This window comes from Dendropsophus ebraccatus, chromosome 13, assembly GCF_027789765.1.
Source record: "Dendropsophus ebraccatus isolate aDenEbr1 chromosome 13, aDenEbr1.pat, whole genome shotgun sequence".
Classification (NCBI taxonomy): Eukaryota; Metazoa; Chordata; class Amphibia; order Anura; family Hylidae; genus Dendropsophus; species Dendropsophus ebraccatus.
Window position 1 is genome coordinate 1950503 of NC_091466.1, and position 20684 is coordinate 1971186.

At 60.9% G+C, this 20684-nt stretch overlaps 1 protein-coding gene across 2 annotated transcripts in view; it reads left to right on the plus strand.

Moving 5' to 3' along the window:
* PKLR (pyruvate kinase L/R) overlaps window positions 1-19232 on the plus strand; it is a 37796-nt gene extending 18564 nt beyond the window's left edge. For both annotated transcript variants that reach the window (XM_069950779.1, XM_069950781.1), the window contains exons 2-11: window positions 8856-9038; window positions 9693-9784; window positions 10896-11027; window positions 13472-13658; window positions 14695-14965; window positions 15603-15753; window positions 15882-16034; window positions 16373-16539; window positions 16623-16804; window positions 19068-19232. In XM_069950779.1, coding sequence (XP_069806880.1) covers window positions 8856-9038; window positions 9693-9784; window positions 10896-11027; window positions 13472-13658; window positions 14695-14965; window positions 15603-15753; window positions 15882-16034; window positions 16373-16539; window positions 16623-16804; window positions 19068-19174 — 1625 coding nt within the window. In that variant the 3' untranslated portion in view covers window positions 19175-19232. The remainder of the gene's footprint in view (window positions 1-8855; window positions 9039-9692; window positions 9785-10895; window positions 11028-13471; window positions 13659-14694; window positions 14966-15602; window positions 15754-15881; window positions 16035-16372; window positions 16540-16622; window positions 16805-19067) is intronic.
* Window positions 19233-20684: the final 1452 nt, after the last annotated feature.

Here is a 20684-nt window from a genome sequence, read left to right on the forward strand (position 1 = left end):
CCGATCTACCCCCCCCCCCCAGTCTCCTGTCCCTGCCTGCCCTGATCTACCCCCCCCCCCCCAGTCTCCTGTCCCTGCCTGCCCTGATCTACCTTATCCCCTGTCCCTGCCGGCCCGATCTACCCCCCCAGTCTCCTGTCCCTGATCTACCCCCCCCCCCCCAGTCTCCTGTCCCTGCCTGCCCTGATCTACCCCCCCAGTCTCCTGTCCCTGCCTGCCCTGATCGACCCCCCCCCCCCCCCCAGTCTCCTGTCCCTGCCTGCCCTGATCTACCCCCCCCATCTCTGTCCCTGCCTGCCCTGATCTACCCCCCCCATCTCTGCCCCTGCCTGCCCTGATCAACCCCCATCCCCTGTCCCTGCCTGCCCTGATCTACCCCCATGCCCTGTCCCTGCCGGCCCGATCTACGCCCCCATTCTCCTGTCCCTGCCTGCCCTGATCTACCCCTCCCCCCCCCAGTCTCCTGTCCCTGCCTGCCCTGATCTACCTTATCCCCTGTCCCTGCCGGCCCGATCTACCCCCCCAGTCTCCTGTCCCTGATCTACCCCCCCCCAGTCTCCTGTCCCTGCCTGCCCTGATCTACCCCCCAGTCTCCTGTCCCTACCTTCCCTGATCGACCCCCCCCATTCTCCTGTCCCTGCCTGCCCTGATCTACCCCCCATCTCTGTCCCTGCCTGCCCTGATCAACCCCCATCCCCTGTCCCTGCCTGCCCTGATCTACCCCCCCCAGTCTCCTGTCCCAGCCTGCCCTGATCTACCCCCCCCAGTCCCCTGTCCCTGCCTGCCCTGATCTACCCCCCCAGTCTCCTGTCCCTGCCTGCCCTGATCTACCCCCCCGTCTCTGTCCCTGCCTGCCCTAATCAACCCCCATCCCCTGTCCCTGCCTGCCCTGATCTACCCCCCCCAGTCTCCTGTCCCAGCCTGCCCTGATCTACCCCCATTCCCTGTCCCTGCCTGCCCTGATCTACCCCCCCCAGTCTCCTGTCCCTGCCTGCCCTGATCTACCCCCCCCCAGTCTCCTGTCCCTGCCTGCCCTGATCTACCCCCCCCCAGTCTCCTGTCCCTGCCTGCCCTGATCTACCCCCCCAGTCTCCTGTCCCTGCCTGCCCTGATCTACCCCCCAGTCTCCTGCCCCTGCCTGCCCTGATCTACCCCCCCAGTCTCCTGCCCCTGCCTGCCCTGATCTACCCCCCCAGTCTCCTGTCCCTGCCTGCCCTGATCTACCCCCCAGTCTCCTGTCCCTGCCTGCCCTGATCTACCCCCCAGTCTCCTGTCCCTGCCTGCCCTGAGCTACCCCCCCAGTCTCCTGTCCCTGTCTGCCCTGATCTACCCCCCCCCCCCAGTCTCATGTCCCTGCCTGCCCTGATCTACCCCATCCCCTGTCCCTGCCGGCCCGATCTGCCCCCCCCCCAGTCTCCTGTCCCTGCCTGCCCTGATCTACCCCCCCCCCCCAGTCTCCTGTCCCTGCCTGCCCTGATTTACCCCATCCCCTGTCCCTGCCGGCCCGATCTACCCCCCCCAGTCTCCTGTCCCTGATCTACCCCCCCCCAGTCTCCTGTCCCTGCCTGCCCTGATCTACCCCCCCAGTCTCCTGTCCCTGATCTATCCCCCCCCCAGTCTCCTGTCCCTGCCTGCCCTGATCTACCCCCCCAGTCTCCTGTCCCTGATCTATCCCCCCCCCAGTCTCCTGTCCCTGCCTGCCCTGATCTACCCCCCCATTCTCCTGTCCCTGCCTGCCCTGATCTACCCCCCCCAGTCTCCTGTCCCTGATCTACCCCCCCCCCCCCAGTCTCCTGTCCCTGCCTGCCCTGATCTACCCCCCCCCCCATTCTCCTGTCCCTGCCTGCCCTGATCTACCCCCCCCAGTCTCCTGTCCCTGATCTACCCCCCCAGTCTCCTGTCCCTGCCTGTCCTGATCTACCCCCCCAGTCTCCTGTCCCTGCCTGCCCTGATCTACCCCCCCGTCTCTGTCCCTGCCTGCCCTGATCTACCCCCCCTGTCTCTGTCCCTGCCTGCCCTGATCTACCTCCCCCCTGTCTCTGTCCCTGCCTGCCCTGATCTACCTCCCCTGTCTCTGTCCCTGCCTGCCCTGATCTACCTCCCCCCTGTCTCTGTCCCTGCCTGCCCTGATCTACCCCCCCCCATTCTCCTGTCCCTGCCTGCCCTGATCTACCCCCCCAGTCTCTGTCCCTGCCTGCCCTGATCTACCCCCCCAGTCTCCTGTCCCTGCCTGCCCTGATCTACCCCCCCAGTCTCCTGCCCCTGCCTGCCCTGATCTACCCCCCCAGTCTCCTGTCCCTGCCTGCCCTGATCTACCCCCCCAGTCTCCTGTCCCTGCCTGCCCTGATCTACCCCCCCAGTCTCCTGTCCCTGCCTGCCCTGATCTACCCCCCCCCCCGTCCCTGCCCTGATCTACCCCCCCCCCCCCGTCTCCTGTCCCTGCCTGCCCTGATCTACCCCCCCGTCTTCTGTCCCTGCCTGCCCTGATCTACCCCCCCAGTCTCCTGTCCCTGCCTGCCCTGATCTACCCCCCCAGTCTCCTGTCCCTGCCTGCCCTGATCTACCCCCCCAGTCTCCTGTCCCTGCCTGCCCTGATCTACCCCCCCAGTCTCCTGTCCCTGCCTGCCCTGAGCTACCCCCCCAGTCTCCTGTCCCTGTCTGCCCTGATCTACCCCCCCCCCAGTCTCCTGTCCCTGCCTGCCCTGATCTACCCCATCCCCTGTCCCTGCCAGCCCGATCTGCACCCCCCAGTCTCCTGTCCAGGGCCGTATTTGTCACTAGGCACCCGTGGTCCGGTGCCTAGGGCGGCGCCCTGGGGGGGGCGGCACCTGCAGGGAACACTTTTTTTTATTATTAAAAAAAAAAAAAAAAAAAAAAAAAACGTCCGTAGGCACCGGCCCACGGGTGCCTAGTCCGCGCCGGGGGGGGGAGGTGTGACGGAGCGGCCGGGAGCAGGCTGGTGGGCAGGCTGGTTCCCTCCCCCCATGCAACGCCGAGGTCCGGGGTCCGGGGTGCGAGGCAGGGGGTGAGCTTCCGGCACACACAGTGACAGAGGCCGGAAGCTCACAGCTGCAGCCCCGCGGTCCCGGATCTTCTCTCCTGCTCGGCGGCGCTCACGTGATGTGACGTCATCGCCGGAGAGAAGATCCAGGAACGCGGGGCTGCAGCTGTGAGCTTCCGGCCTCTGTCAGACTGTGTGTGCCGGAAGCTCACCCCCTGCCTCGCACCCCGGACCCCGGACCTCGGCGTTGCATGGGGGGAGGGAACCAGCCTGCCCACCAGCCTGCTCCCGGCCGCCCCGTCTCCCCCCAGCCCCACAGCGTCTGCCCGCCCCCCCTGCATCCTCAGCTGCTCCCCTGCCCCCCAGCCTCTCACCTGCCCCTCAGCCTCTCACCTGCCCCCCAGCCTCTCACCTGCCCCCCAGCCTCTCACCTGCCCCCCAGCCTCTCACCTGCCCCTCAGCCTCTCACCTGCCCCCCAGCCTCTCACCTGCCCCCCAGCCTCTCACCTGCCCCCCAGCCTCTCACCTGCCCCTCAGCCTCTCACCTGCCCCCCCAGCCTCTCACCTGCCCCCCAGCCTCTCACCTGCCCCTCAGCCTCTCACCTGCCCCCCAGCCTCTCACCTGCCCCCCAGCCTCTCACCTGCGCCCCCCAGCCTCTCACCTGCCCCTCAGCCTCTCACCTGCCCCTCAGCCTCTCACCTGCCCCTCAGCCTCTCACCTGCCCCTCAGCCTCTCAGCTGCCCCTCAGCCTCTCACCTGCCCCTCAGCCTCTCACCTGCCCCTCAGCCTCTCCCCTGCCCCCCAGCCTCTCACCTGCCCCCCAGCCTCTCCCCTGCTCCCCCCAGCCTCTCCACCTAACCATCAGCCTCTCCCCCCAAACCTCAGCCTCTCCCCTGCCCCCCAGCCTCTCCCCTGCCCCCCAGCCTCTCACCTGCGCCCCCCAGCCTCTCACCTGCCCCCCAGCCTCTCACCTGCCCCCCAGCCTCTCACCTGCGCCCCCCAGCCTCTCACCTGCCCCTCAGCCTCTCACCTGCCCCTCAGCCTCTCACCTGCCCCCCAGCCTCTCACCTGCCCCTCAGCCTCTCACCTGCCCTCCAGCCTCTCACCTGCCCCTCAGCCTCTCCCCTGCCCCCCAGCCTCTCACCTGCCCCTCAGCCTCTCACCTGCCCCCCAGCCTCTCCCCTGCTCCCCCCAGCCTCTCCACCTAACCATCAGCCTCTCCCCCCAAACCTCAGCCTCTCCCACTGCCCCCCAGCCTCTCCCCCTAACCCTCAGCCTCTCCCCCTAACCCTCAGCCTCTCCCCTGCCCCCCAGCCTCTCCCCTGCCCCCCCCCAGCCTCTCCACCTAACCCTCAGCCTCTCCCCTGCCCCCCAGCCTCTCCCCTGCCCCCCAGCCTCTCCCCTGCCCCCCAGCCTTTCCCCTGCCCCCCCCAGACTCTCCCCCTAACCCTCAGCCTCTCCCCTGGTCCCCAGCCTCTCCCCTGGTCCCCAGCCTCTCCCCCCTGCATTCTCAGCCTCTCCCCTGCCCCCAGCCTCTCTCCCCTGCATTCTCAGCTGCTCCCCAGCCTCCCAGCCCCTCCCCCTGACCCACAGCTTCTCCCTCTGACCCCCAGCCTCTCCCCCTGAATCCCAGCTTCTTCCCTGCCCCCCTACCGCTCCCCCTGACCCCCAGCCTCTCCCCCTGAGCCCCAGCCCCCCCTGAACCCCAGCTTCTCCCCTGCCACCCTAGCTGCCCCTCCCTACTGGTCCCCTGCCCCCCAGCTGCTCTCCCTTTCCCCCAGCTGCTCTCCCTTTCCCCCAGCTGCTCTCCCTTTCCCCCAGCTGCTCTCCCTTTCCCCCAGCTGCTCTCCCTTTCCCCCAGCTGCTCTCCCTTTCCCCCAGCTGCTCTCCCTTTCCCCCAGCTGCTCTCCCTTTCCCCCAGCTGCTCTCCCTTTCCCCCCGCTGCTCTCCCTTTCCCCCAGCTGCTCTCCCTTTCCCCCAGCTGCTCTCCCTTTCCCCCAGCTGCTCTCCCTTTCCCCCAGCTGCTCTCCCTTTCCCAGTCACCCCCAGCTGCCCCCCTTCCCCAGTCCCCCTGTCGCCCCAGCTGCCTCCCTTTCCCAGTCACCCCCAGCTTCCTCCCTTTCCCAGCCCCCCCCAGCTGCCTCCCTTCCCCAGTCACCCCCAGCTGCCCCTGCAGACAAGTTGTGGTCGGAGAAGTCTTCATGATGCTGCGCCAGATGGAGAAGAAAGCAAAAAGTGAGCGACGGCAATCGGAGAAGACGTCACCTGTGAGTCATTAGTAACTGCACTGTAATCACTTCTATAGTGTGCAGAGCCTGTGTACCATTGGGGTCTAAATGGGTCAGTGTATTGTTTGCGGTAGTGTACTGACACAGCCCTGCGGTCACTACAGTACACTAGCCCAAACTTTTAAACTAGGACCCAACTACAAGAGCTGCAGGCACTACAACTCCCAGCATATCCTGAGGGCTGCAGACTGTCAGTACTTGCTGGGAGTTGTAGTGCCTACAGCTGTTGTAGTTGGGTCCTAGGTGCATTATACACTGTATTCTTTGTGGCATATAAGAATACATAGATCTGTGGGGGCTCAGTGCAGGGACGTGACCCCAGAACATCACTAATAGGGGATAGAACAAAAACATCTCCCCCTATCCCCTATTAGTGATGTTCTGGGGTCACTTCCCTGCACTGAGCCCCCACAGATCTCTGTATTCTGATCTCCCGCAACACCTCCAGGACCCAACTACAACAGCTGTAGGCACTACAACTCCCAGAACAGTCTGCAGCCCTCAGGATATGCTGGGAGTTGTAGTGCCTGCAGCTGCTGTAGTTGGGTCCTAGGTGCATCATACACTGGATGCTTTGTGGCATATAAGTATACATAGATCTGAGGGGGATCAGTATATAGAAGTGACCCCAGAACAGCACTAATAGGGATAGGGGGAGATGTTTTTGTTCTATCCCCTATTAGTGATGTTCTGGGGTCACTTCCCTGCACTGAGCCCCCACAGATCTCTTTATTCTTATATGCCACAAAGCATTCAGTGTATAGGACCCAACTACAACAGCTGCAGGCACTACAACTCCCAGCATGTACTGACAGTCTGCAGCCCTCAGGATATGCTGGGAGTTGTAGTACAGTAGTACAATCCTATGATAACTGCCGCTGTAGACAGATGTATTACTGGACCTTCAGGGCTGATGGTTGTCACCCACAGATTGCAGCCACCAGGAGCTTCTGCACACAGTGATTTATTACAGGGTTGTCCTCTCAGAGACTACAACTCCCAGCATACCCTGAGAGCTGTATAAATGGAGGGTGTTCTGAGATTTGTCACAGATACAGATGAATTCAGGAAAGGAGCGGGTCAGCATGTCGTGTCTCACTGGTTGTATATTGGTGGCTCCAGGTACCCCAGTCCGACACTGGACAGAACCAGTCCCCCGGCCTCCTTCCTTCCTCCATCACGTCTGTTTGATGAGAACAGCGGGCATCAAGCAGAGCGGCACCCAAGTGCCAGGGTATATACCATGCATGTACAGTAACGGCGCGGCGGGGGGGGGGGGGGGGGCGCCTCTGCGTGCAAAGTGCCTAGGGCAGCATGAACTCTAAATACAGGCCTGCTCCTGTCCCTGCCTGCCCTGATTTACCCCATCCCCTGTCCATGCCGGCCCGATCTACCCCCCCCAGTCTCCTGTCCCTGCCTGCCCTGATCTACCCCCCCAGTCTCCTGTCCCTGATCTACCCCCCCCAGTCTCCTGTCCCTGATCTACCACCCCAGTCTCCTGTCCCTGCCTGCCCTGATCTACCCCCCCCATTCTCCTGTCCCTGCCTGCCCTGATTTACCCCCCCCCAATCTCCTGTCCCTGATCTACCCCCCCCAGTCTCCTGTCCCTGCCTGCCCTGATCTACCCCCCCAGTCTCCTGTCCCTGATCTACCCCCCCCCCCAGTCTCCTGTCCCTGCCTGCCCTGATCTACCCCCCCAGTCTCCTGTCCCTGATCTACCCCCCCCCAGTCTCCTGTCCCTGCCTGCCCTGATCTACCCCCCCAGTCTCCTGTCCCTGATCTACCCCCCCCCAGTCTCCTGTCCCTGCCTGCCCTGATCTACCCCCCCAGTCTCCTGTCCCTGATCTACCCCCCCCCCAGTCTCCTGTCCCTGCCTGCCCTGATCTACCCCCCCAGTCTCCTGTCCCTGATCTACCCCCCCCAGTCTCCTGTCCCTGCCTGCCCTGATCTACCCCCCCAGTCTCCTGTCCCTGCCTGCCCTGATCTACCCCCCCAGTCTCCTGTTCCTGATCTACCCCACCAGTCTCCTGTCCCTGCCTGCCCTGATCTACCCCCCCCCAGTCTCCTGTCCCTGCCTGCCCTGATCTACCCCCCCCATTCTCCTGTCCCTGCCTGCCCTGATCTACCCCCCCAGTCTCCTGTCCCTGATCTACCCCCCCCAGTCTCCTGTCCCTGCCTGCCCTGATCTACCCCCCCAGTCTCCTGTCCCTGATCTACCCCACCCCAGTCTCCTGTCCCTGCCTGCCCTGATCTACCCCCCCCCAGTCTCCTGTTCCTGATCTACCCCACCAGTCTCCTGTCCCTGCCTGCCCTGATCTACCCCCCCATTCTCCTGTCCCTGCCTGCCCTGATCTACCCCCCCCCGTCTCTGTCCCTGCCTGCCCTGATCTACCCCCCCCAGTCTCTGTCCCTGCCTGCCCTGATCTACCCCCCAGTCTCTGTCCCTGCCTGCCCTGATCTACCCCCCCTGTCTCTGTCCCTGCCTGCCCTGATCAACCCCATCCCCTGTCGCTGCCTGCCCTGATCTACCCCCCCAGTCTCCTGTCCCTGCCTGCCCTGATCTACGTCCCCCCTGTCTCTGTCCCTGCCTGCCCTGATCTACCCCCCCCCCCAGTCTCCTGCCCCTGCCTGCCCTGATCTACCCCCCCAGTCTCCTGTCCCTGCCTGCCCTGATCTACTCCCCCCCAGTCTCCTGCCCCTGCCTGCCCTGATCTACCCCCCCAGTCTCCTGTCCCTGCCTGCCCTGATCTACCCCCCCCCCAGTCTCCTGTCCCTGCCTGCCCTGATCTACCCCCCCTGTCTCTGTCCCTGCCTGCCCTGATCTACGTCCCCCCTGTCTCTGTCCCTGCCTGCCCTGATCTACCCCCCAGTCACCTGTTCCTGTCTGGACAATGAATTACTTCTCGATCAAGAGGGGTGTAGGTTTTTAAGGGTAACAGAGAAGACATAACACAAGACAAGCGATAACATGGAAGGGGCACAGACACCGAGATGTTCACTGCAGCCACGTAACATCATCTGAAGGCTCTGAAGTGTCAATAATTATATAAGCTGCCCACTGATGGCCTAACTGCAGCAGCCCTGTAAGACTGATGGCCTAACTGCAGCAGCCCTGTAAGACTGATGGCCTAACTGCAGCAGCCCTGTAAGACTGATGGCCTAACTGCAGCAGCCCTGTAAGACTGATGGCCTAACTGCAGCAGCCCTGTAAGACTGATGGCCTAACTGCAGCAGCCCTGTAAGACTGATGGCCTAACTGCAGCAGCCCTGTAAGACTGATGGCCTAACTGCAGCAGCCCTGTAAGACTGATGGCCTAACTGCAGCAGCCCTGTAAGACTGATGGCCTAACTGCAGCAGCCCTGTAAGACTGATGGCCTAACTGCAGCAGCCCTGTAAGACTGATGGCCTGACTGCAGCAGCCCTGTAAGACTGATGGCCTGACTGCAGCAGCCCTGTAAGACTGATGGCCTGACTGCAGCAGCCCTGTAAGACTGATGGCCTGGCTGCAGCAGCCCTGTAAGACTGATGGCCTCCGTACATAGTGACCTTTGCTTCTTCTCTCAGTATTTGGCCGCAGGCGTCTCTCGGACAATATGGCGCAGCTGACCCAGGATCTCGGTCCGGCCTTTTTCCAGAAACAGCAGCTCAGCGCCTCTATGGCCGACACCTTCCTGGAGCATCTGTGTCTGCTGGACATCGACTCCGAGCCGCTGACCGCCAGGAACACCAGCATCATCTGCACCATTGGTAAGCCCCTCCCCCACTACATTTGGTGTACCTTCCCTGGTGTGTTTGGCTATTTCCCCCTCTACCAGTATATATTTGGCTATTCCCCCTCTACCAGTATATATTTGGCTATCCCCTCCCCCCTCCCCCGGTATATATTTGGCTATCCCCTCCCCCGATATATATTTGGCTATCCCCTCCCCCCTCCCCCGGTATATATTTGGCTATCCCCTCCCCCGGTATATATTTGGCTATCCCCTCCCCCGGTATATATTTGGCTATCCCCTTCCCCGATATATATTTGGCTATCCCCTCCCCCCTCCCCCGATATATATTTGGCTCTCCCCTCCCCCGGTATATATTTGGCTATTCCCTCCCCCGGTATATATTTGGCTATCCCCTCCCCCCTCCCCCGGTATATATTTGGCTCTCCCCTCCCCCAGTATATATTTGGCTATCCCCTCCCCCCTCCCCCGGTATATATTTGGCTATCCCCCTCCCCCGGTATATATTTGGCTTCCCCCTCCCCCGGTATATATTTGGCTATCCCCTCCCCCTCTCCCGGTATATATTGGTCTCCCCCCTCCCCCGGTATATATTTGGCTATTCCCTCCCCCCTCTCCCGGTATATTCGTGCCTGTATCCAGTATTTTGCGCCATTGTTTTGTCCTTTAGGTCCGGCTTCCCGCTCGGTGGAGATGCTGAAAGAGATGATAAAAGCCGGAATGAACATCGCCCGCCTAAACTTCTCTCACGGGACCCACGAGGTGAGCGCTAAATCCACAGCTTGTCCACCTGCCCCCACCCCCAGCCGGCTTGTCCACCTGCCCCCACCCCCAGCCGGCTTGTCCACCTGCCCCCTCCCCCCCAGCCGGCTTGTCCACCTGCCCCCTCCCCCCCAGCCGGCTTGTCCACCTGCCCCCTCCCCCCCCAGCCGGCTTGTCCACCTGCCCCCTCCCCCCCAGCCGGCTTGTCCACCTGCCCCCTCCCCCCCAGCCGGCTTGTCCACCTGCCCCCTCCCCCCCAGCCGGCTTGTCCACCTGCCCCCACCCCCAGCCGGCTTGTCCACCTGCCCCCTCCCCCCCAGCCGGCTTGTCCACCTGCCCCCTCCCCCCCAGCCGGCTTGTCCACCTGCCCCCCCCCCCCCCCGCCGGCTTGTCCACCTGCCCCCTCCCCCCCCAGCCGGCTTGTCCACCTGCCCCCTCCCCCCCAGCCGGCTTGTCCACCTGCCCCCTCCCCCCCAGCCGGCTTGTCCACCTGCCCCCTCCCCCCCAGCCGGCTTGTCCACCTGCCCCCTCCCCCCCAGCCGGCTTGTCCACCTGCCCCCTCCCCCCCAGCCGGCTTGTCCACCTGCCCCCACCCCCCTAGCCGGCTTGTCCACCTGCCCCCACCCCCAGCCGGCTTGTCCACCTGCCCCCACCCCCCAGCCGGCTTGTCCACCTGCCCCCACCCCCCCAGCCGGCTTGTCCACCTGCCCCCACCCCCCCAGCCGGCTTGTCCACCTGCCCCCACCCCCCCAGCCGGCTTGTCCACCTGCCCCCACCCCCCCAGCCGGCTTGTCCACCTGCCCCCACCCCCCCAGCCGGCTTGTCCACCTGCCCCCACCCCCAGCCGGCTTGTCCACCTGCCCCCACCCCCCTAGCCGGCTTGTCCACCTGTACCCCCCCCCCCCCAGCCGGCTTGTCCACCTGCCCCCACCCCCAGCCGGCTTGTCCACCTGCCCCCACCCCCCTAGCCGGCTTGTCCACCTGCCCCCACCCCCCTAGCCGGCTTGTCCACCTGCCCCCACCCCCCTAGCCGGCTTGTCCACCTGTACCCCCCCCCCCCAGCCGGCTTGTCCACCTGCCCCCACCCCAGTCATCCCTTCTCTCCTTTCAGTACCACGCTGGCTCCATCAAGAACGTGCGAGAAGCCACTGAAAGCTTTGCTGCCAATCCCATGTTTTACCGGCCGGTCGCTATTGCCCTGGACACCAAGGGACCCGAGATCCGCACCGGGGTTATAAAAGCGGTATGTCGGGGGGGGGGGGGGGGGCCGGGGTTATTACAGCAGTGTGCGGGGGAGGGAGGGGCACTGATCTGCCGGGGTTATTACAGCAGTGTGCGGGGGAGGGAGGGGCACTGATCTGCCGGGGTTATTACAGCAGTGTGCGGGGGAGGGAGGGGCACTGATCTGCCGGGGTTATTACAGCAGTGTGCGGGGGAGGGGCTCTGATCTGCCGGGGTTATTACAGCAGTGTGCGGGGGAGGGGCACTGATCTGCCGGGGTTATTACAGCAGTGTGCGGGGGAGGGGCACTGATCTGCCGGGGTTATTACAGCGGGGGAGGGACTCTGATCTGCCGGGGTTATTACAGCGGGGGAGGGGCTCTGATCTGCCGGAGTTATTACAGCAGTGTGCGGGGGAGGGAGGGGCACTGATCTGCCGGGGTTATTACAGCAGTGTGCGGGGGAGGGGCACTGATCTGCCGGGGTTATTACAGCGGGGGAGGGACTCTGATCTGCCGGGTTTATTACAGCGGGGGAGGGGCTCTGATCTGCCGGAGTTATTACAGCAGTGTGCGGGGGAGGGAGGGGCACTGATCTGACGGGGTTATTACAGCAGTGTGCGGGGGAGGGGCTCTGATCTGCCGGGGTTATTACAGCGGGGGAGGGACTCTGATCTGCCGGGGTTATTACAGCGGGGGAGGGGCTCTGATCTGACGGGGTTATTACAGCAGTGTGCGGGGGAGGGGCTCTGATCTGCCGGGGTTATTACAGCAGTGTGCGGGGGAGGGGCACTGATCTGCCGGGGTTATTACAGCAGTGTGCGGGGGAGGGGCTCTGATCTGCCGGGGTTATTACAGCAGTGTGCGGGGGAGGGGCACTGATCTGCCGGGGTTATTACAGCAGTGTGCGGGGGAGGGGCTCTGATCTGCCGGGGTTATTACAGCGGGGGAGGGGCTCTGATCTGCCGGGGTTATTACAGCAGTGTGCGGGGGAGGGAGGGGCACTGATCTGCCGGGGTTATTACAGCAGGGGAGGGAGGGGCTCTGATCTGCCGGGGTTATTACAGCAGTGTGCGGGGGAGGGGCTCTGATCTGCCGGGGTTATTACAGCAGTGTGCGGGGGTGGGGCTCTGATCTGCCGGGGTTATTACAGCAGGGGAGGGGCTCTGATCTGCCGGGGTTATTACAGCGGGGGAGGGGCTCTGATCTGCCGGGGTTATTACAGCAGGGGAGGGGCTCTGATCTGCCGGGGTTATTACAGCGGGGGAGGGGCTCTGATCTGCCGGGGTTATTACAGCGGGGGAGGGGCTCTGATCTGCCGGGGTTATTACAGCGGGGGAGGGGCTCTGATCTGCCGGGGTTATTACAGCAGTGTGCGGGGGAGGGAGGGGCTCTGATCTGCCTGGGTTATTACAGCGGGGGAGGGGCACTGATCTGCCGGGGTTATTACAGCAGTGTGCGGGGGAGGGAGGGGCTCTGATCTGCCGGGGTTATTACAGCAGTGTGCGGGGGAGGGAGGGGCACTGATCTGTAGGGGTTATTACAGCAGTGTGCGGGGGAGGGGCGCTGATCTGCCGGGGTTATTACAGCAGTGTCCGGGGGAGGGGCACTGATCTGCCGGGGTTATTACAGCGGGGGAGGGAGGGGCACTGATCTGCCGGGGTTATTACAGCAGTGTGCGGGGGAGGGGCTCTGATCTGCCGGGGTTATTACAGCAGTGTGCGGGGGAGGGAGGGGCACTGATCTGCCGGGGTTATTACAGCAGTGTGCGGGGGAGGGAGGGGCACTGATCTGCCGGGGTTATTACAGCAGTGTGTGGGGGAGGGGCTCTGATCTGCCGGGGTTATTACAGCGGGGGAGGGGCTCTGATCTGCCGGGGTTATTACAGCAGTGTGCGGGGGAGGGGCGCTGATCTGCCGGGGTTATTACAGCAGTGTGCGGGGGAGGGGCACTATCTGCCGGGGTTATCACAGCAGTGTGCGGGGGAGGGGCGCTGATCTGCCGGGGTTATTACAGCAGTGTGCGGGGGAGGGGCACTGATCTGCCGGGGTTATTACAGCGGGGGAGGGAGGGGCACTGATCTGCCGGGGTTATTACAGCAGTGTGCGGGGGAGGGAGGGGCACTGATCTGCCGGGGTTATTACAGCGGGGGAGGGGCTCTGATCTGCCGGGGTTATTACAGCAGTGTGCGGGGGAGGGGCGCTGATCTGCCGGGGTTATTACAGCAGTGTGCGGGGGAGGGGCACTGATCTGCCGGGGTTATTACAGCGGGGGAGGGGCTCTGATCTGTAGGGGTTATTACAGCGGGGGAGGGGCTCTGATCTGTAGGGGTTATTACAGCGGGGGAGGGGCTCTGATCTGTAGGGGTTATTACAGCGGGGGAGGGGCTCTGATCTGTCAGGGTTATTACAGCGGGGGAGGGGTTTGGGCTGTTATTTCCTGCCTCTCATACGGCATGTATCCGGCAGGGGGAGAACGCAGAGGTGGAGCTGGTGAAGGGCTCGGTTGTGAAAGTAACCACAGACCCGGCCTATCAGGACCAGTGTGACCAAAACCTCCTGTGGGTGGACTACAAGAACATCTGTAAGGTGCTGAAGGTTGGGGGCAGGATCTTTGTGGATGACGGTCTGATATCGCTGCTGGTCAGGGAGATTGGTGAGTCCTGGGGCAGGTGACGGGACACTCGAGGCTATAATATAAGGGACACTCACCTGGCAGGGGGAGGTTATAATATAAGGGACACTCACCTGGCGGGGGAGGCTATGATATAAGGGACACTCACCTGGCGGGGGGAGGCTATGATATAAAGGACACTCCCCTGGCGGGAGGCTATGATATAAGGGACACTCACCTGGCGAGGGTAGGCTATAATATAAGGGACACTCACCTGGTGGGGGGAGGCTATGATAAGGGACACTCACCTGGGAGGGGGCTATGATATAAGGGACACTCACCTGGCGAGGGGAGGCTATGATATAAGCGACACTCACCTGGCTGGGGGAGGCTATGATATAAAGGACACTCACCTGGCGGGGGGAGGCTATGATATAAAGGACACTCACCTGGCGGGAGGCTATGATATAAGCGACACTCACCTGGCGGGGGAGGCTATGATATAAAGGACACTCACCTGGCGGGAGGCTATGATATAAGCGACACTCACCTGGCGGGGGAGGCTATGATATAAAGGACACTCACCTGGCGGGGGGAGGCTATGATATAAGCGACACTCACCTGGCGGGGGGAGGCTATGATATAAGGGACACTCACCTGGCGGGGGGAGGCTATGATATAAGCGACACTCACCTGGCGGGGGAGGCTATGATATAAGGGACACTCACCTGGCGGGAGGCTATGATATAAGGGACACTCACCTGGGGGGAGGCTATGATATAAGGGACGCTCGCCTGGGGGGAGGCTATGATATAAGGGACGCTCGCCTGGCGGGGGGAGGCTATGATATAAGGGACACTCACCTGGGGGGAGGCTATGATATAAGGGACGCTCGCCTGGCGGGGGGAGGCTATGATATAAGGGACCCTCGCCTGGCGGGGGGAGGCTATGATATAAGGGACCCTCGCCTGGGGGGAGGCTATGATATAAGGGGAATGTGTGTGGGGTTACCTTGATGGGTTGATCACTTTATGGGTGGTTGTGGGACAGCCTGGTGACTTGCGTCTCTCTTGGGTAGGTTCGGATTACTGTCTTGCGGAGGTGGAGAATGGAGGTAACCTGTGCAGTAGAAAGGGTGTGAATCTTCCTGGAGCCGAGGTGGATCTCCCCGCCTTATCTGAAAGGGATTGCTTGGATCTTAAATTTGGCATTGACCAGGGGGTGGACATGGTGTTTGCCTCATTCATCCGCAAGGCGCAGGACGTGTTGGCCATCCGCAAGCAGCTGGGCGAGAAGGGCCGTAATATTAAGATCATCAGTAAGATAGAGAATCATGAGGGTGTGAAGAGGTAAGTGCTCCCCATGTCTTTGCTCCTCCCCCCCATGTCTTTGGTCCTCCCCCCGATGTCTTCGCTCCTCCCCCCGATGTCTTCAGTCCTCCCCCCCGATGTCTTCAGTCCTCCCCCCGATGTCTTCACTCCTCCCCCGATGTCTTCAGTCCTCCCCCCGATGTCTTCGCTCCTCCCCCGATGTCTTCGCTCCTCCCCCGATGTCTTCAGTCCTCCTCCCGATGTCTTCAGTCCTCCCCCCGATGTCTTCGCTCCTCCCCCGATGTCTTCGCTCCTCCCCCGATGTCTTCAGTCCTCCTCCTGATGTCTTCAGTCCTCCCCCCGATGTTTTCGCTCCTCCCCCCGATGTCTTCAGTCCTCCCCCCGATGTCTTCAGTCCTCCCCCGATGTCTTCGCTCCTCCCCCGATGTCTTCAGTCCTCCTCCTGATGTCTTCAGTCCTCCCCCCGATGTCTTCGCTCCTCCCCCCGATGTCTTCAGTCGTCCTCCTGATGTCTTCAGTTCTGCCCCCGATGTCTTCGCTCCTCCCCTCGATGTCTTCGCTCCTCCCCCCGATGTCTTCGCTCCTCCTCCTGATGTCTTCAGTCCTCCTCTGTCACTGGTGGCCACCACTCTTAGTCCCTATATTTCGGCTGAAGGTTTGATGAGATTCTGGAAGCTAGTGATGGGATCATGGTGGCTCGCGGAGATCTCGGCATCGAGATTCCAGCAGAGAAAGTGTTTCTGGCCCAGAAGATGATGATTGGCAGATGCAACCGTGCAGGGAAGCCGGTCATCTGTGCCACCCAGGTGAGGCAACATGATTGTAAGCCCTATGATATCCCTCTACCACATCCAGGGGTCACCATGGCGGGGTGGGGGGCGACCAGTGTGGCAATATATTGGGTGGTCACTGGTGTCTTACCTTCTCCTCACAGATGCTGGAGAGTATGGTAAAGAAGCCTCGGCCCACCCGAGCTGAGAGCAGTGACGTAGCCAACGCCGTACTGGATGGAGCTGACTGCATCATGTTATCTGGAGAGACTGCCAAGGGGCTGTATCCTGTGGAGGCCGTCCACATGCAGCACGCGGTGAGGGCTCCAGTATACTTGGGATGGGTGTACTATACTCAGGGTAGATCTCCTCTCCTCAGGTCGGGGGTGTACTATACTCAGGGTAGATCTCCTCTCCTCAGGTTGGGGGTGTACTATACTCGGGTAGATCTCCTCTCCTCATGTCGGGAATGTACTATACTCGGGTAGATCTCCTCTCCTCATGTTGGGGGTGTACTATACTCGGGTAGATCTCCTCTCCTCATGTTGGGGGTGTACTATACTCGGGGTAGGTCTCCTCTCCTCAGGTCGGGGGTGTACTATACTCAGGGTAGATCTCCTCTCCTCATGTCGGGGGTTTCGCTCTCTCCCTTCAGATCGCTCGGGAAGCAGAAGCCGCCATCTATAACCAGCAGCTGTTTGAAGAGTTGCGCAGACTGACCCCCCTGACTCAAGACCCGACAGAGGTGACTGCCATCGGAGCGGTGGAGGCCTCCTTTAAATGTTGTGCTGGAGCCATCATTGTCCTCACCACGTCGGGCAGGTGCGGCATCCTCAGCATTGTAGACTCTTCTCTCCATTGTATGTGCTGCCATCTTGACAGCTGACGTTCTCCCCCTCTCCCAGGTCTGCTCAGCTTCTCTCCCGTTACCGTCCTCGTGCCCCCATCATAGCGGTGACACGTAACCAGCAGGTCGCTCGTCAGGCTCACCTGAACCGCGGGGTGTTCCCAGCTCTGTACCGCGAATCACAGCTGGAGGTCTGGGCGGATGACGTGGACCGGAGGGTGCAGTTTGCTATGGCGATCGGTAAGGTTCTCTCTTATAGTAAAGATGGAGCTAGGAATGTAGCTGCCATGAGGTGAGATGCCTATCTTGCCTCAGGGGGCAGATTTCAGAGTCACTGAGGGGCAGCATGTTCCATGGACTGGCTGTAAAGGTGGGGCTATAGAATCAGGTGGCTGGAGGGAAGGCGGGGCTGGGACCTGCCAGGGGGCGGGGCCCCTAGTATTGACACATTCTGTGGTTGCTGCAGTTGATGTGACAGGATGTAGTGATGCTGGATGTAGCAGAGTGGAGATGTGGCAGGATGCGGGGAGGCGGAGGTGTGGCAGGATGCGGGGAGGCGGAGATGTGGCAGAATGCGGGGAGGCGGAGATGTTGCAGAATGCAGGGAGGCGGAGATGTGGCAGGATGCGGGGTGGTGGAGATGTGGCAGGATGCAGAGAGGCGGAGATGTGGCAGGATGCGGGGAGGCGGAGATGTGGCAGGATGTAGCAGTATGGAGATGTGGCAGGATGCGGAGCGGCGGAGATGTGGCAGAATGCGGGGAGGCGGAGATGTAGCAGTGTGGAGATGTGGCAGGATGCGGGGAGGTGGAGATGTGGCAGGATGTAGCAGTGTGGAGATGCGGCTGGATGTGGGGAGGCAGAGATGTGGCAGGATGTAGCAGTGTGGAGATGTGGCAGCATGTAGCAGTGTGGAGAGGATGTGGCAGCATGTAGCAGTGTGGAGAGGATGTGGCAGGATGTAGCAAGGTGGAGATGTGGCAGGATGTAGCAGTGTGGAGAGGATGTGGCAGGATGTAGCAGGGTGGAGATGTGGCAGGATGTAGCAGTGTGGAGATGTGGCAGGATGCGGGGAGGCAGAGATGTGGCAGGATGTAGCAGTGTGGAGATGTGGCAGGATGCGGGGAGGCAGAGATGTGGCAGGATGTAGCAGTGTGGAGATGTGGCAGGATGCGGGGAGGCAGAGATGTGGCAGGATGTAGCAGTGTGGAGATGTGGCTGGATGTGGGGAGGCAGAGATGTGGCAGGATGTAGCAGTGTGGAGAGGATGTGGCAGGAGTAGGGACGGCAGAGATGTCGCAGGATGTAGCAGTGTGGAGATGTGGCAGGATGTAGCAGTCTGGAGATGTGGCAGGATGTAGCAGTCTGGAGATGTGGCAGGATGTAGCAGTGTGGAGATTTGGCAGGATGTAGCAGTGTGGAGATGTGGCAGGATGTAGCACTGTGGAGATGTGGCAGGATGTAGCAGTGTGGAGAGGATGTGGCAGGATGTAGCAGTGTGGAGAGGATGTGGCAGGATGTAGCAGTGTGGAGATGTGGCAGGATGTAGCAGTGTGGAGATGTGGCAGGATGTAGCAGTGTGGAGAGGATGTGGCAGGATGTAGCAGTGTGGAGAGGATGTGGCAGGATGTAGCAGTGTGGAGAGGATGTGGCAGGATGTAGCAGTGTGGAGATGTGGCAGGATGTAGCAGTGTGGAGAGGATGTGGCAGGATGTAGCAGTGTGGAGATGTGGCAGCATGTAGCAGTGTGGAGAGTATGTGGCAGGATGTAGCAGTGTGGAGAGTATGTGGCAGGATGTAGCAGTGTGGAGATGTGGCAGGATGTAGCAGTGTGGAGATGTGGCAGGATGTAGCAGGGTGGAGATGTGGCAGGATGTAGCAGTGTGGAGATGTGGCAGGATGCGGGGAGGCAGAGATGTGGCAGGATGTAGCAGTGTGGAGATGTGGCAGCATGTAGCAGTGTGGAGAGGATGTGGCAGGATGTAGCAGTGTGGAGAGGATGTGGCAGGATGTAGCAGTGTGGAGATGTGGCAGGATGTAGCAGTGTGGAGATGTGGCAGGATGTAGCAGTGTGGAGATGTGGCAGGATGTAGCAGTCTGGAGATGTGGCAGGATGTAGCAGTGTGGAGATGTGGCAGGATGTAGCAGTGTGGAGATGTGGCAGGATGTAGCAGTGTGGAGAGGATGTGGCAGGATGTAGCAGTGTGGAGAGGATGTGGCAGGATGTAGCAGTGTGGAGATGTGGCAGGATGTAGCAGTGTGGAGAGGATGTGGCAGGATGTAGCAGTGTGGAGATGTGGCAGGATGTAGCAGTCTGGAGATGTGGCAGGATGTAGCAGTCTGGAGATGTGGCAGGATAAGGGGCGGCAAAGATGTGGCAGGATGTAGCAGTGTGGAGATGATGTGGCAGGATAAGGGGCGGCAGAGATGTCACAGGATGTTGTGGTGCTTTCGCACTACAGGACAGTGGCCGCCTCTTATCCCTTGTTTGTGTTGTATTATAGGGAAGGTGCGAGGATTTCTGCACAAGGACGACGTGGTGATTATTCTGACCGGCTGGAGACCTGGAGCGGGTTATACCAATATCATGAAGGTGGAGAGGGTTTCCTAGAACATGTGCCACCACTTGGGGCCCCTAACACTTCACATTAAACATTCCTATTCCTTCATCTTGTTTCCTGGCTCTCTACGTCCGTTCTTGAAGGGCCGTTCAGTAGATCTGCAGAGGTTTCGTAGGAGACAGGGATACTCACTTTCACATATTTACAAAGATAGGCTACGTTTAGGGGTCACCACCACTGTCCACAGTTTTGTGCACTTATTGTGCTCCTCCTGATGGCAGACAGCGCAAAACACACTGGAAAGTCTCGCAAAAAATGTTCCTGCTCCTCAGGGGGCAGATTAATGGCAGATAAGGGGGAGGGGCAGGAGTGGAAGGAGGAGCCAGGAGTGGGGGGGGAGCAGAGGAAGGGAAGGAGTCAGGAGTGGGAAGGGGGAGGTGGGGGCAGGAGCAGCAGAAGGAGCCACGGCTAGCAGATGGGGCAGAAGGAGGCTAAAGTAGAGGCAGTGAACTGTGACAGTAGCAGGAGTGGGCAGTAGGGGGTTGGGGAGGGGGCCCGTGAGGTGGTAAGAAGCCTAAATGACTTTAGACACCATCTGGCTGCTGTTTGAATGTTGGTAGTGGATTTCGGAGCTTGCTGCGGGGTGGTGGTTGGAGGACAAGCACATTGCACATGGTTGTTGGTCTCGGAGTGACCTCATTCCTTGCAGGGTGACCTCTTCTAATCTATTTACATCAAACTGTGACCAGCTGTGAACATGGCACCCCGGCGCTCAGCCAGGAGATTAGGGCTAATCCGCCACCCAAGCAGCTGTCCACATTAAAGATCAGCGAGTCTCTGCAGGTCAGAACTGACCGGGGACATCTGAGCCACCAAGTCGCCATCACACCGTCCTCACATCTTGGGGTTATGGGGGGGGACACATGGTGGTGGGGTCCAGGGGTGGGATACATCTCAGGGTTATGGGGTCAGGGGGGGGGGGGGGATACATCTCAGGGTTATGGGGTCCAGTCCACGGAAGATAGATTCTGCTGCAGAAGATACAACAGATACAATGGCCATGATGCCTGATTCCTGATGGCCATGATGCTATTGCTATCAGGAAAGTAACTATGCACTAACAGTTCAAAGCCGAGACCAAGATAAGGAGCGTCCCTCCAAGTACTAGAGAATACACAGAAGGCATTGTATACAGCTGGGCACAATCGGGATCCACTCTTGTCTTCTTCCTGCCGCTACAGATGGGAGGGAGCCATACTGAAGGCCGATCCCTATGGATCCCCATTGTACCCAGTTGTACATATAGTACTCGGAAGGAGGCTGCGGTTTGTGCACCGTCCTGGTGCTGGAGCTTTCACACTGTGTCCTGGGGATCCATCACCACCATGCCCTGATTTATAGCTTCTGCTGTAAAATTAAAAGAAATTCTAGGCATACAGCCCATATACAGCACTTGTACAGCCCATATACAGCCCATATACAGCCCATATACAGCCCATATACAGCCCTTGTACAGCCCATATACAGCCCATATACAGCCCTTGTACAGCCCATATACAG